Raw genomic sequence first — 13,649 nt, forward strand, 5'->3', positions numbered from 1 at the left:
TTGGAAGGCTGAGACTTTGACTTATCATGCTTTATTCCTCATGGACATTGAGTGGACTGCCAGTGAGTAATTACTGTAGAGGAAAGCAGTTCTAAAGAGGAAATAGGATAGCCAAGAGACCTACTTAAAAGTGCTGAACAAGGAAGAGTGAGCAGTTCAGAGGTGCATTAGAACATAGTTACAGATGCTTATTAACTCTTGAGATTTAGGACTGAAGAAGCAAAAGATAGAGTGACATGATAGATAATCCAACAGCCATGCTTTAATTAGAAATTTTCATACTTAAACAGCTGGGAGGGAATGCTTGATATTATTCTTTTTATAAAGACAGTAGAATTTATTTTTTCTGTTGTGGCATAGTAACAATAAAATTTATGTATTTTTTATTGAATTGATTATTATCCTAAGCAATCCTCATTATTTTAATATTCTCAAGATGGATAATAAGAACATGGTATCTATCACAATTTTTAATTTATGTTGATATTGTGTGACAGAAAAATTGGACAATGAATGACTCTTTGGTACCCTTTATACTTACGGTTGGAGAGCTTGCTCATGCATGTTACTAGAGGTCTCTGCTCTGTACTGGTCTGTGTTTCAGCTCACAAAATCTTGGGGCAGTGTTATCTCTCAACCTCTGCTGTCTATTAGTGAATTGAAAAATGAGTGTTTCATCTGAAGAGCAGGTCTGTGAGAGCCTATGGATTATGGCAAGAGAACATCTAAGAGAAGATTTTGTACGGTTGGCTGATGAGTTTTGGTTGGATAAGTGATGTAGTACTGACAGAGAGAGAGAGAGAAATACACACAGAATATGTATCCCCTTTCCACAGCCTCTCCAGGCTCCACTGTGCTCACATTTAAATAGTTTAATGGTATCCCAGTAGTTCTTTAGTGATGCTGCAGATACCCCATGTTGCTGCTAGGTGTTACACAGAAATAACTTCTTTTTCAAGTTGATTTCTATATGGTGACCCTGCTGGGTTCTTGGTTCTCATGCACTCAGTGCTCTCCCACCAGCCCAGCTCTTTTTTGGAAAGATGACTTTTGGGAGCATGCAAGAGGCTTGAACATTTTTCAAGCCTCTGTGGAGTGAGGAAAAGGCAGAGAAGGATTTTTGTTACTGCCATTTAAAATTCTTTGACTAACCATCGCAGGTTTTGTTTGTCAGGGTTGTGTTGACCTGGGTTGCACATAGGAGTAATTCCACTGGTGAGGATGGAATTTTTTTTTTAAAGATTTAAATTTCTCTGTTTCATTGAAATATTCTTCATAGAGACTCTCTAGCTGTTAGTTACTATTCATGCATGTGTTTCTCCTTTGAGAGCTAGATATCTAAGGTGATTTTGTTTGGAGTAGGCCTATCTCTGGCAAAAATGTATTGTGCATGTGTAGTGTTTAAGAAGAAAAACAAAAGTATAATAAAGCATGATCATCGGGGAGAGGATGTATCCAGGTTTTTATTTTAAACTCCCTGCACTGAGTTTTTAAGAGCACATCAGTGACTTCAGTAACTACTTTCTCCAGAATTTGGCAACCCAAAGTTCCATCTTTTGCTCATGGTAGTTCAGCAAAAAAAATTTCCTCCGAAAAAGAGCCTGCCTGCCGAGAGAAATGGAAAAGCCCCCTTAGGAAAAGATCCAGCTACCTTAATCAGTCTTTTGCTGAGCTCTTGGCAGCAGTGACTAAACAGTCACATAAAAGAATGGGATATAATAGTCTGTCTGTGTCTTGACAAATAATTACTCAGGGGAAGATATTTTCAGGAGCTGAAATTGCAGTTCATTATACTTGTTTCTTAATCTCGATTATTTTCTTGCAACAACAAAATCCCCAAGAAGTTACTAGAATGAACTTTTATTTTTAAGTGGATGAGAGTGGGAACACAAGAACAAGCAAAAGCATAGATTTATCTTTGTCCTTATCTCATCTTTCAGCAGACAGAACTAGATGGTCTTTTTGGAATGGACCTTTTGGTTTAAGAACATTGTTAGAGTGATCTACCATGAATTTGTCTAATCTTTTTTTTTTGAACCCCTTCAATATTTCTTACTAAGAAAATATGTTTTACAGGTATGAAGAACTGATTTCCTAGGGTTCCTGCTTCCATAACACATTTATTTTAGGACAAGTTCAAAAACACGTATGCTCTAGTGGGAGATCGACACTGAACACTGATGTAAAATATGGGTCCCATCTCTCTTCCTGTACTCATGAAATTATACTTGCCAGTGACTGGAAAGAACTAAGTTGTGATTTCCCACTGATATGAACTGTTAAGGCATAATGTAGCCCAAAAGATATCAGTCTAGTGGAGGGGTGAGTTTAAATTCTAGTGAAATTATGCCTTTAGTATTATTTTTCTGTATTATAGTTGCAGTTCAGATCAGTATCTCTAACTATAGGTGGGATAAAATCTTTCTATTCCCATCAGTAGGAAGTATTTAATGTAAGAAGGTCTAACCTATTTTTGAATCCTACCATGTATTTGGTAGAAAGTTTGCCAGTTGACAATTCTGACAGCTCCTTCAACAAAACTCTGCTAATATTTCTAAGTAATTCAAGGGGAAAAAACGTTTAGTTCAGTGTCCTCTGATTTCAGGTAGTTAGCAAGTAATTTTTGGAAGAAAAATGCTGCTTTTTGAAATCAAAATATTAATTTGAAAGTGTGATTTTAATGGAGTGTTGGAGCAATAGGAATTAAAGGACAATTGCCCATTATTGCTCTTCTGATCTTGAAAGTAAATTAGAGTATCTCAGTATGAATTAATCATCCAAGAATATGATTTTTCACTGCCATTATTTCTGCATGTTCTAAAAGTAGCAATCTTCACTGTTCTCTCTTCTTGGCTGGATGTCACTTTTGTGCTCGTCACAGACGCTTGTCTATTAATCATCAGTTTTACTAGTGGTTATGGCTCAAACACTTTGAATGTCACGAAGTACACAGAGATGTTAATAAAGATCATTGAAATGCCCTAGTAGAATAGTTTGTGGTGCACACTGGCATGTCTTGTACTGTAATAATCGGGAAAATACATGTTTTTCACAGACATACAGTTACTTTCATTTGTTTTTTTGATTTTTGCTAAGTGCAGGATTCATATTTAAAAATAGTTCTGTTAACATGCAGTTTGACCCCAAGTGTCCAAGAATGTGCTGTATTTCTTCTCCAGCTGGGATCACTGCTTTCATACCTGATTAAGTTTTTTTTAAGGTTGGTGGGTTTCACTGTTAGACTTTCTGAACACAGAATGTGTTGCTTCCTTCTCTTGTTTCAAATACGTTTTGACTGAATTAAGATATTCCCTTCACATATTATGGAATGATAATTGGAGGATGGTGATGCGAAATGTTAACCTGTTGCTAGCTCACTTTTGAAAAACATGAATTTGCCTTTATTTTTGTGTGTTTCACAGCCTTCTTTCTTCAATAACATATTCTCCCAAATCAGAACGTAAAACACCTGAGCCTTTAATACCAGCAGACAGTGATAATGAAAAGGGTGAAAGGAATGGGAAGAAAGTCTGTTTCAGTGTAACAGGTGATGAACAAGAAGATTCTGGTCATGATACCATCAGTAACAGGGATTCTTACAGGTAACTTTATTAATAATATTTTCATTTTTCAACTGAATCACATATGGAAGCTTGTAAAGTATCAAGTTGTTATGAAGACTATTAGAATATTATTCTGACATTACTAATGGAGGAGGAAGTAGCCTCAGGATGTGTGAAATAAAGTCTTATGAGTACAGATTAGTAATTATATCTTGGTCACCCATATCTGGATAGGATATCACAATGAAAGATGTAGAACCTTACTTTTGATTACCTGTCTTACAAAAACTAGAAAGAACTGGTTATTATGTCTCCAACAGCAAACCAAATATCTGCCTTGGAAAGCAAGATGATAGAGCCCCCATTCTTCCTGATCTAAAAGAAAAATATACTGTTTATCAACATATATTTCTCACCTTCCTTCAATCTTAATACTGTAGCATCAACTCCCCTCTAGAATTTGAAATGCATACTGTGAATGAGAAGATGAATAATTTTGAAAAAGAAGGACTAATTATAGCAAGTATAGTTCTTATATAAATGATACTCTCCAGCTTAGAGAAAATTGGCTAATGATATAAAAATGAAATTCAAATTTTAGCTGCAAGTAAAATGAGGGTTCATTATTTTTTCAGTATCATTATCATGCTTAGAAATTAGAATCTCAGTAGGTTTATCATTCTTCTACAGAACTCTGTGTTGCTGAGATATCTTTCCTAAGCTATAGTTGATTACTGCAGCCTGGTAGGTATGAACTCTTCATCAGAGTAGAAAGAGAGCCACACAGATGTAAACACAGAGATAGTTTGTACAGATTAAGTTCATTTTGTTCTTACCATGGTGAACACACAGGCAAAGTTCTTGGTCCAGCAGAAGTACATTTAGGGTTTCCTGCATGCTTATGATGAGTCAAACTGACTGTTCATGAGCTGCTCCAGTAATGTGTGCTTGCTCCTGTTGAGAGGTTTCCCAGCTGGCAGAGGATTTGTATGTGGAGAAAGGAGGTGTGACCCAGGACGTGAGTGTCTCTTTGTTCAAAACATTTTCTTTATTCTGATTCCTCTCCTTTATAGTCCATTTTGGCTGTGTAGGAATAATAAAACCCAGGATTCCATATACTGAATAATAATAAAATTTGTGCATTAGGGCAAGTGTTGGAGTGAGATTGGAATGTTTTTTCTTTGCTTAAATAATAGTATTAGTCAATACTTAAAATCTCCAGCTCTCATAATGCCACAGTGGTTATTATATGGAACTGTTTGGCTAATTTTAGTCATTATATATATATATATATATATATATATATATATATATAATCTATCTAGCTCTCATTTTGCGTAGGGTCTCCTTCTAAACCTTACAATAGAACACAAAAATCATGCAGAATGATGCAGCAAATGCATCTAATCTGTTTCTCATTTTCTTGTGTTTTATTTTCTCATGCTTTGCACAACCCAGTTTTAATTAACCTTCATCTCCCCTTTGGAGACTTTAATAAGTGAATAGAGTTAGTTAGAAAACATTTCTTAATATCCAGCCAGAAATTTTTAATACTCCTTGAGACTGTTCACCCACTATTAGGAACATGTTGTTACTGATGTCTTTTCATCTACTTAATGGTTATGATTGTAATTACATCATATTGCTTCATTTAAAAGTTTAACTCATTCACTTACCTCGTTGACTACAGGTCCAAAACACTTACATTAGCCAGAAAATGTATGTCACTCTCCCTAAATTAGTGAAAATCACTTCTGTATCTACACAAATAAAGAAAACAAATAGGGAGCACATGGATAACTGTAGTGTTATTTTAAGAATGGATACGTTAATCTTGTTGGATGGGTACACCCAAATCATAAAACAAGACCCATGTAATTATGTATAAACCTCCCTTAGGTACACTTTTACATTATCTTACATTCACTTGGGTTTTTAAGACTCCCTCTGCTGGATAATTACTTAAGCATTTCCTGCATTGAAACTAAATGATTTTCATATGCCTGAACAACTCTGAAGACCTTGAATTCAAATATATCTTCATAGGATTTTTAGTACAAAAGTCTATATTTTACTCTGGTTTTGCTGCAGGAGTAGGTATATCTCCATGTATTTTCTGTACAGAACAAATTGTTTTTGAGAGAAAGGAGCAGAAAAAAATTACAAATTTAAATCCCAAAATCTCCCTATTAGACCAATGTGGGTGAGATTTCGTATGCAGAGAAGTTTTGGCTGAAGCCACAGATGTAAATTTCAATACATCTCTAAAAAAAGGAGCAGCTGGAAGAGATGGGATCATGAACTGTTTTGGCTGATAAGGAAAATAGTTTTTAATTTCAATTTTGTTGCTACTCAAATGAATCAAATCTCTTGTAAACCCACAGTGAGACTCTGTTATGCAAGTTGTAAAGATTCAATGTTTGTATTAGCTATGGACCAGGAGAAAATGTGAAGTAACTAAAACATTTGAGGCCACAGATTCAAAAGGTACCACTCATGCAAGAAAAGTCGGTTGTTTTGCATTCAAAGTCTGTATTACTATTCTGCAAGTACTTGTTCACAGGTAAGGGGAAGGGAGATAATTGAAGCATCTATTTTGGGAATCCGGTCTTCTGAGTCTTACCAAGACTGCAAATTAAATGAAAGCCTAAGCACAAGGATCCTTATTGTGTATAAAAAGTTACACAGACCATCTCATCGTTAAAATAAGGATGGGATAAGGGAAAGAATTTCCATAACTTTTTTTACAGAGCCTGTGTTAAAGGACATAGCTTTATTTCTTTTTTTTTTTGTTTTGTGTTTTATTTCCAAGCGACTGCAACAGCAATAGGAACTCCATTGCCTCTTTCACCAGCATTTGTAGCAGTCAGTGCAGTTCTTATTTTCACAGTGATGAAATGGATTCAGGTATGTTTAGAAAAGTCATCTATGAATCTGTCTTCTGTTCCTTTTATTCAGTTTTATTATTTTCATTTGCCTGGCAGTTTTATTGTTTTTATTTTAAAAATGGCATCCTCCTTAGTAATTGAAGTTCATAATTTTGCTTCTGCCTAGCTAGTGCTGCACTTAGCAATCCTTCTGTAAAAGAGAGCCAACATTCCATTATCTCTGTGAAAAGACTGTATTAGAGCTCCTGGAGTCAGTGCTTTTCATGTCTTTCATGTCTTGACAGTGCATTGTGTTGCATAGAGTGAGGAGTGTTTTAGGTGAGTGAGGGATGCTCTCCTAGCCATTGTCAGCACCTAGGCAGCAGGATATGGCTGTGTGTGTTTATAGGAAGGAATGTGAGATCACATAGAAGCACATTCTTGTTTATGCCACGACAAATTGGATTTAAGTAATTGCAGCTGCTAATAGGAATGGGATGGAATTTAACTGCATGGAGAAGGAGGTCGTATACTCAGGGACTAATAATGAAAAAATATTTGCTGTAAGCTGGGAGTTTTATCATTTGGGAGTGATTTAGGAGAAGAAAAAACTGAGCATATTATGAATATGACCCACCAGTGAGGCCTGGCCATAACTTTTACTGTTCATTGTACCAGGAGAGATATTTTCAGTTGAAGCAGGAAAGTATTAAAACATTATGCAAGGTATACCTTGTGAGTTATGCAGAGAAATGTGAATAAGACAGAATTTCATTTCCAGAACTGATTCATACTTACACAGAAAAGCTAATACAGAGTAAAGGATGAAGGACATAATAAATTGTTAATAAAAGAGGAGACCCAGGGTCCAGATCTTCAGCTTAAGATAAGAATGAGCTGATACAGTCTTGTGCAGCATCAAGCTGAAGTACCAGCTGAGGTCCCTGAAAGAACATGTGTTTGCTAGCCAAGCACAGATGCAGTGTTTTAGATGACAAATACTGCTGCTCAGGGAAACTCATGCTCTTTGCTGGCTTAATTTTCAGCTGGTTCCCAAGCTAACCTGGTTAACTCCAGATCAGGGGTTTTGGGCACTGGGCTCTCTTGCAGTTAAAATCCTGTGAAGAGGTATAATGGCTGTAAGGACTAAAGGAGCTAAAAAAAAAAATCAAGGACAGAAAAGTGCCCTTAAAGTGTTTCACTGACATAAGAAAAATGAGTCTAGATTAACCTTGAATAAATTTGGATCATAAATTATCAAGTGGCTGCTTCTTGTCTGTAACCATCATCAAGGGGGAAAACCAGTTTTAAGCTCAGTTTTTCAACATGTTTTGAAAGAGTTCAAGGTATATTGCCTGTTGTCTGAAAGAGCAAGTGACAGGGCAGTGGCCTAAAAGAGTCCCTCTCCTTTGCACTTTCTTAGGAAATGATATGGTATGTGCTGCTAAAAGCTTCATGTCGAATAATTTGGGTGCTGTATTTTTGCTGAATTACTAAAATCTCAGAACCATTCAGTTAGTAAGAACATTAGGACTGTGAATTATCTGTAGAGTCCTTATAAAAACTTCACACTGAATGCATTTCAGTGACTTTGTGGTCTGCTTTCTTGGGTTCACACTACTTGGCTATTTAGTCTGGAGTTCTAGTTCTAGTATGTTCTCTAGAAGAGAAGAATTGCGAGTTCTGGTCGCAGAATGGTTGAGATTGTAAGGGACCTTTTAGGATGATCTGGTCTAGTCTCCCCCTCAAGCAGGCTCATCTAGAGCAGGTCTTCCAGAGCCATGACCAGTTGGGTTTTGAATATGGTCCTTTCTTTAAGAGCTATTTCTGTATTATTGGGTAACTAATAAATGCAAAATACGTAGGGAGAGCAGTTACTATAGTCCTGACAGTGTTAGCACCAGTCTGTCTGCAAAGCACATTATCTAAGCTGCAAAGGTTTTGGAAAACATGATGAAGCTTCTAAACAGTTTTTCATTTTAAAATATTTTTCAGGTGATGAGCTTCCCCTAAGTGTTCGAATCTCCCATGATAAACAGGACAAGCTCCATAGCTGCTTGGAGCATCTCTTTGGTCAAGTATGAGATTATTTTTCTTGGCTTTGATACTGATGTCTGTGCTTGAGCTAAGATGTCTTTAGAAAATACTTATTCTTTTTAATTTTGCTTCCCACTGTTTACTGAGATGGTATGTATTTACTCATTTTCCCTCAGTTTTCTGTAAATAGTCCAAAACTGCAAATTAAACAGGCCCTTAAATTTAGTCTAACGTTCTCCAGTTTGTTACTTTAACTAGAGCCATTAGGTAAGAAAAAATCCAAAGCTGCTTGTCAGTAGTCCACACTTCTTACGGAAAGAATTTCTAATTGTTGCTGTAAAAACCATCTTTCTCACAGAACCTTGATCCCAACAGGTCGATTCAATCGTCAATCTTTTGAAAGGACCAGCTGTGATGAGAGCCTTTGAGCAGACAAAGTACTTTACACCAGGTCGAGGCCTCCAAGGTAACATTTAATTTTAGCTATGAGAATGAAAAGGCAGCTTGAAGGGTCCATGGCAATGGCTGTCCACTCCTTGAGCTGGTGGTCAAGGACTGATTTTGCTTAATCTTGGTATATTCTGCAATAACTGGTCGTTGAAGTTCATTTTAAATAGATATTAATTCTTAGTTGAAAACAGACTCCTTATATTTTATTGCATAATGTAGGAAAAATTTCAAATTCCACTGAATTTTAGACTCTGAACTGACGGACATATTGCTGAGGTTTTTGAAGCAAGAAGCAGTGTTGTATATATATTGCAGGTGTTTTTAATACATTTTTGTCACAACTACTGAAGCCATTCCTGATCTATTTTATTACTAGTGCCATATTTTCCTTATTTTTGTAGTTATATTATGTTTGAAGTTGATTTATAAATAATTTGGGATTTATAGTCACAGCAATATTTATGCCAAATATATACTTATGTAAGTATTACTGATTGCTTAAAAAGAAATATCCTGTATGAAAATTCAGACACTCTGCTACCACTTGTATGGTTGCTTAAGTCTAAAGGTATGAATTAAGCATCTCGTGGTGGTCATAGGTGATGAAAAAGAGAAAGGACTTCTTTCAGTAGACGGAGTTAAAAAAAAAAAAGAAAGAAGTTCAATGGGAACCTGAATGTTTTCTTATTGTCAGTCGTAATGTGTACTGATCCCACACGTCTTTTAGCAAAGAATACTGGTTTTAGGTGGCCAGAGGGTGTTTTTTACCCCAATTATGAGGTTTTACAAGGCCTGAATTACTACCTGCTAAATAAATAATCATGAAAGAGCACATAACTTCCTTTTTTATTTTTTTTTTGCTTTCCTTTTTTGGGTGGGTTTTTGTTTGTTTGTTTGTTTTGGGTTTTTGTTTGGTTGTTGTTTTGGTTTTTTTTAGTAAGTAATTTTGGTTCCAATTTAATTTTCTGATTGAAACAATTTTGCCCATAAAAGTTCCAGGGTCCCACTTACCATGCACCTTCTGTGTTATGTACCTGCTTCAGAAAGAATCATGTTTGGAGATGCTGTTCTCTCTCTCTCTCCTTAGACTTAAGCAGGGAGCTTAGATCACTGTTAGATCTGTCACCGTATCTTTAACTAGAGTTAAATAGGTTGCCAACTCCTTGAGCAGTGAAAACATTTAGGAAAAAGAAAATGTCTTACTGTGACTTTCTCAGGAGGCTTAAGCAGAAAAATACTATTTTTGTCCTTGCTTAGAGTTTCAGCAAGAAATGGAACCAAAGCTCAGCTGTCCAAAGAGGCTACGACTCCACATCAAGCAAGACCCTTGGAACCTCCCCAGCAGTGTCCAGGGCCTTGCCCAGAATATCAGAAAATTTGTTGAAGGTTAGTAAGAACAACCTGATCATAAATAAGCACTTCATTAATGATACAGAGGGGAGGGAAGGGGAGAGGTACGACTGCTTCCTGTTGCTTCTAGGCAGGATTTGTGGAACACAGTGTAGTCTATAGACAGGTTGTACTGTTAATAACAAGGTTAGCGGAGTTGATCTCAGCTGTCTTGTACTTACCCTGCTGGCTTTAGATGCTGAAGAGAAAATACTTTTCTGACAAGTGAAAAATAAGGAACCATATGTTGGATGTGGTAGATTTTTCAGTTGCTACTGAAGTCCAGTGGGTTTGAGTGATTTGTCATAGAACTTCATGGGACTAATACACCAAAATGAGGCTTTTATTAAAATTAAACTATTTTTCCCCCGCTGTGTTAACTGGAGAGATAAAGTCTCTGCAGCTTTTGTCCTGTACCTTGGTCTTCTCTGTGCTTCTCTGGAGTCATTATCCCTCCTTCTGTAAAAAAGCCATGGTTTTCATTGAATCCATCCCAACTGATGGATGGGCTCCTCCTTTGCCTCCCTTCCACCACTGTATAGAAGTTACCAAGTACTCTGCTCCTCTTCACCACCAAGTAACAGTGTGAGTTTAGGTTTAGGCTTTCTCCCCTGTCTGTAACTGGCCTTTCCCCTCCAGAATCTCTTGTCTTTAATTCCTGCTTTATTTCCTGTGCTGCTTGATAAAGAAACAGAAATGAAGAGTTAAGATTATTTTTAGAAAAATGCCTATGCTAGGATTCTGTGTGGGAACAAAAACTTAGGACTAGCTTTAAATTATTTGTGTGTATGTGTGTTTAGCTTCTTCTGTTTGTGGGCTAGTTGCTACAGTGTCCCTTAAAGAAACTGTTAAATATCAGACCAATGGAAAGAACTTTGTGATAAGTTTTATTATTATAAACTTTCAAAAACCAACCAGCCAAACCAAACAAACTCTTTGCTCTCTGACTTGGCATTTCTGATTTGAGATGTGTCATATTTTCAGGCCCTGGGTTAGAAAATTATAAAAACAACTACATAAATGTCTCTTTTTTTTTAAGTCAATCACAGTGGGTTGACTCTCCAATACTAAGAATGCTCCTTTTAGTTTAATGGCGGCTGTCACTCAATGAAAAATTAATAAATAGTTTTGAATCCTTTTTGTTTTTCTAGAGGTTTGTTTTTCTTTAGCTTAAACAAAATTATTTTCAAGTATTAATCAGGGTTTCTTTCAAAGTCAAGGAGGAATGGAAATGTGTTGTGAACAGTCCTTCCTTGGCCCCTTTCAGAAGCTTAGCTTACCAGACCATTTTCATATAACTTTGCCCATGAGTAGAATTATTAGACCTAACCCATTTTAACAATGCTGATATACCCTCAATATTGAGCTGAGATTATTCAAAATTTTGTGGGAGGGTTTATCAAAGTCCAAGTTACTTGCTGCCTCTTTGTAATTTAAAAGTTATTTTTTACTGTACTCAGTTCAGTACTGAGAAACAACCAGCAGCTGGATTTAACTGAAATCAGATGAACAAGAACCGGGGTTAACAATGTTTTTAACAGCTCCATTTTCCCTTTGTATCTTCATTTGTTGATTTATTCCTTCCTGTCTTGCCATCATACATTGTGTTCACAGCTGCTCTGGGTACCTAGAAGAACCACCAGTACTGCCCTGAGCTATTTATGGCTGAAAATGTAACTCATGGCACAGAGAGTCATCTCCCCATTTCCTCTCTTATTCACTTGATTTAGAAAAAAAAGGTGCCACTTAATATGACTGTTTAGCTGGTCTTATGAGAGCAAGTTGAACAATGTCTTGGGATTTGAGAAGAATCTTCCTGTTTGTTTTTGAGTAAAAGACAATATTTTAATAACTGAGGGAATTAGATACATTTTTCTCTTTTAAGAGGAAGTAGTCAAAGGAGATCATGGATACAACTTATCTCACTGTGGGCAAAAAAAATGTAATTAAAACTTCCAGTTGTTATAAACATACTTAACCATTATTGCTCAATGCTAAAGTAAGGATGAATACAATGAATTCATCTTATTGAAAACTGACTCATTTTTCTTTTCATAAAAGTATCATAGGGTATTTTAGTTTTTTATTCATTTTTCTGTTGCATTGCAGAATCTTTTAGATTAGATTGATTAGTTCATAAAAGCAGGAGACATGGGAGCCTCACAAAGATGAAATGTTTTAAGTCCTAGATACTAAGATTCCTTTTATTTACTTTGTTTGATAAATATGATGAAATGGGAAAACTCAGAATACCTTGAGGATGATTGCTCTGGTCTGTCAGTTTTCTGTTTATTAGTGTTAGAATTGGGAGAACTAATAAAAAATCCATGAAGGTTTGCACAGATTGAAAAAAAAACCCAAAAAACCAGAAAAAACCAACCAAACCTTCCTTGACAGTGAAATTAAAATATAGCTGGACATTGCTTTGTTTCATTTAATTTGCCTTATCATATTATTAGAGAAAGAAAAAATTTCAATGGTTACATTAAAAGGCCAGCCTAGAAAGCTAATCTAGTTGCTAGCATTGAAGAGTTCTCTGAAGTAATATGCAGGTTCTAGGAGGATTTATCTGGAGCTAAGTAACTAAAGAAAAGAATTAAGTTATTTCTTGGATTGACTTGGCCTAATAAATTGTTAAACCAATAAAGATAAACATAAGCTGTGGGCATAGGTAGGTCTTTGAAGGTGAAATACTTGATTTTGGTGGAGAGGGCAGTAGTCAGGGCAGGAATTGGACAGCCACCAAACAGAGGAAGAATAATGTAATACTTGATTGTGAATCTGTGTGAGATATGTAACACAAGAATTGGAAAGCACAGGAGGAAAAGACTGGAGTAGGAACCACGAAAATGAACAAGACGGATGGAAAGAAAGGGACTCAACAGCAGAAGGGTGTAAACAAAATAAAGAGAAGGAAACATTTCTGTAGTTGCTTTTTTCTAAAGAAAAAATAGGTAAGATTATTGATCAGAAGAAAAGGTGGAGCAAGCCAGATTTCTAGCCAGCTTACATGAGGAAGTGCAGTTGTTTTTCTAGCACTGTAATTTTAAGTTTAAACAGGAAATATGATGCAATTGAGAAAGTTCTCATCTATTTTAAATTAGGAGTGAGGAGTGACGGAGCCTTTCGGTTATTGAAGATATAAAAAATGTATTTCAATTTAAATGATAAACCACGCAGTGCAATATCTGTCTTTTTGAAATATTTTCAGGTGTGAAAAACAAAATAAGACTAAAATCTAGCCTTTCATGGCAAAGATCAGAATACCAGAATAATGAAGGTTTTTTTAAAATAAAGTACAAAAGAATCTTTAAAAATAAAAGAAACTGAAGGCATCTTGCAT

The 13,649-nt window shown here is 35.9% G+C and overlaps 1 protein-coding gene across 1 annotated transcript in view; it reads left to right on the top strand.

The window, feature by feature from the left end:
* PREX2 (phosphatidylinositol-3,4,5-trisphosphate dependent Rac exchange factor 2) overlaps positions 1-13,649 on the top strand; it is a 171,693-nt gene that overhangs the window by 98,922 nt on the left and 59,122 nt on the right. The window contains exons 27-31 of the mRNA XM_038129126.1: positions 3,423-3,602; positions 6,376-6,470; positions 8,426-8,508; positions 8,843-8,933; positions 10,175-10,303. Of these exons, the coding sequence (XP_037985054.1) occupies positions 3,423-3,602; positions 6,376-6,470; positions 8,426-8,508; positions 8,843-8,933; positions 10,175-10,303 (578 nt within the window). The remainder of the gene's footprint in view (positions 1-3,422; positions 3,603-6,375; positions 6,471-8,425; positions 8,509-8,842; positions 8,934-10,174; positions 10,304-13,649) is intronic.

Source organism: Motacilla alba, chromosome 2, assembly GCF_015832195.1.
Source record: "Motacilla alba alba isolate MOTALB_02 chromosome 2, Motacilla_alba_V1.0_pri, whole genome shotgun sequence".
In the NCBI taxonomy this organism is placed as follows: Eukaryota; Metazoa; Chordata; class Aves; order Passeriformes; family Motacillidae; genus Motacilla; species Motacilla alba.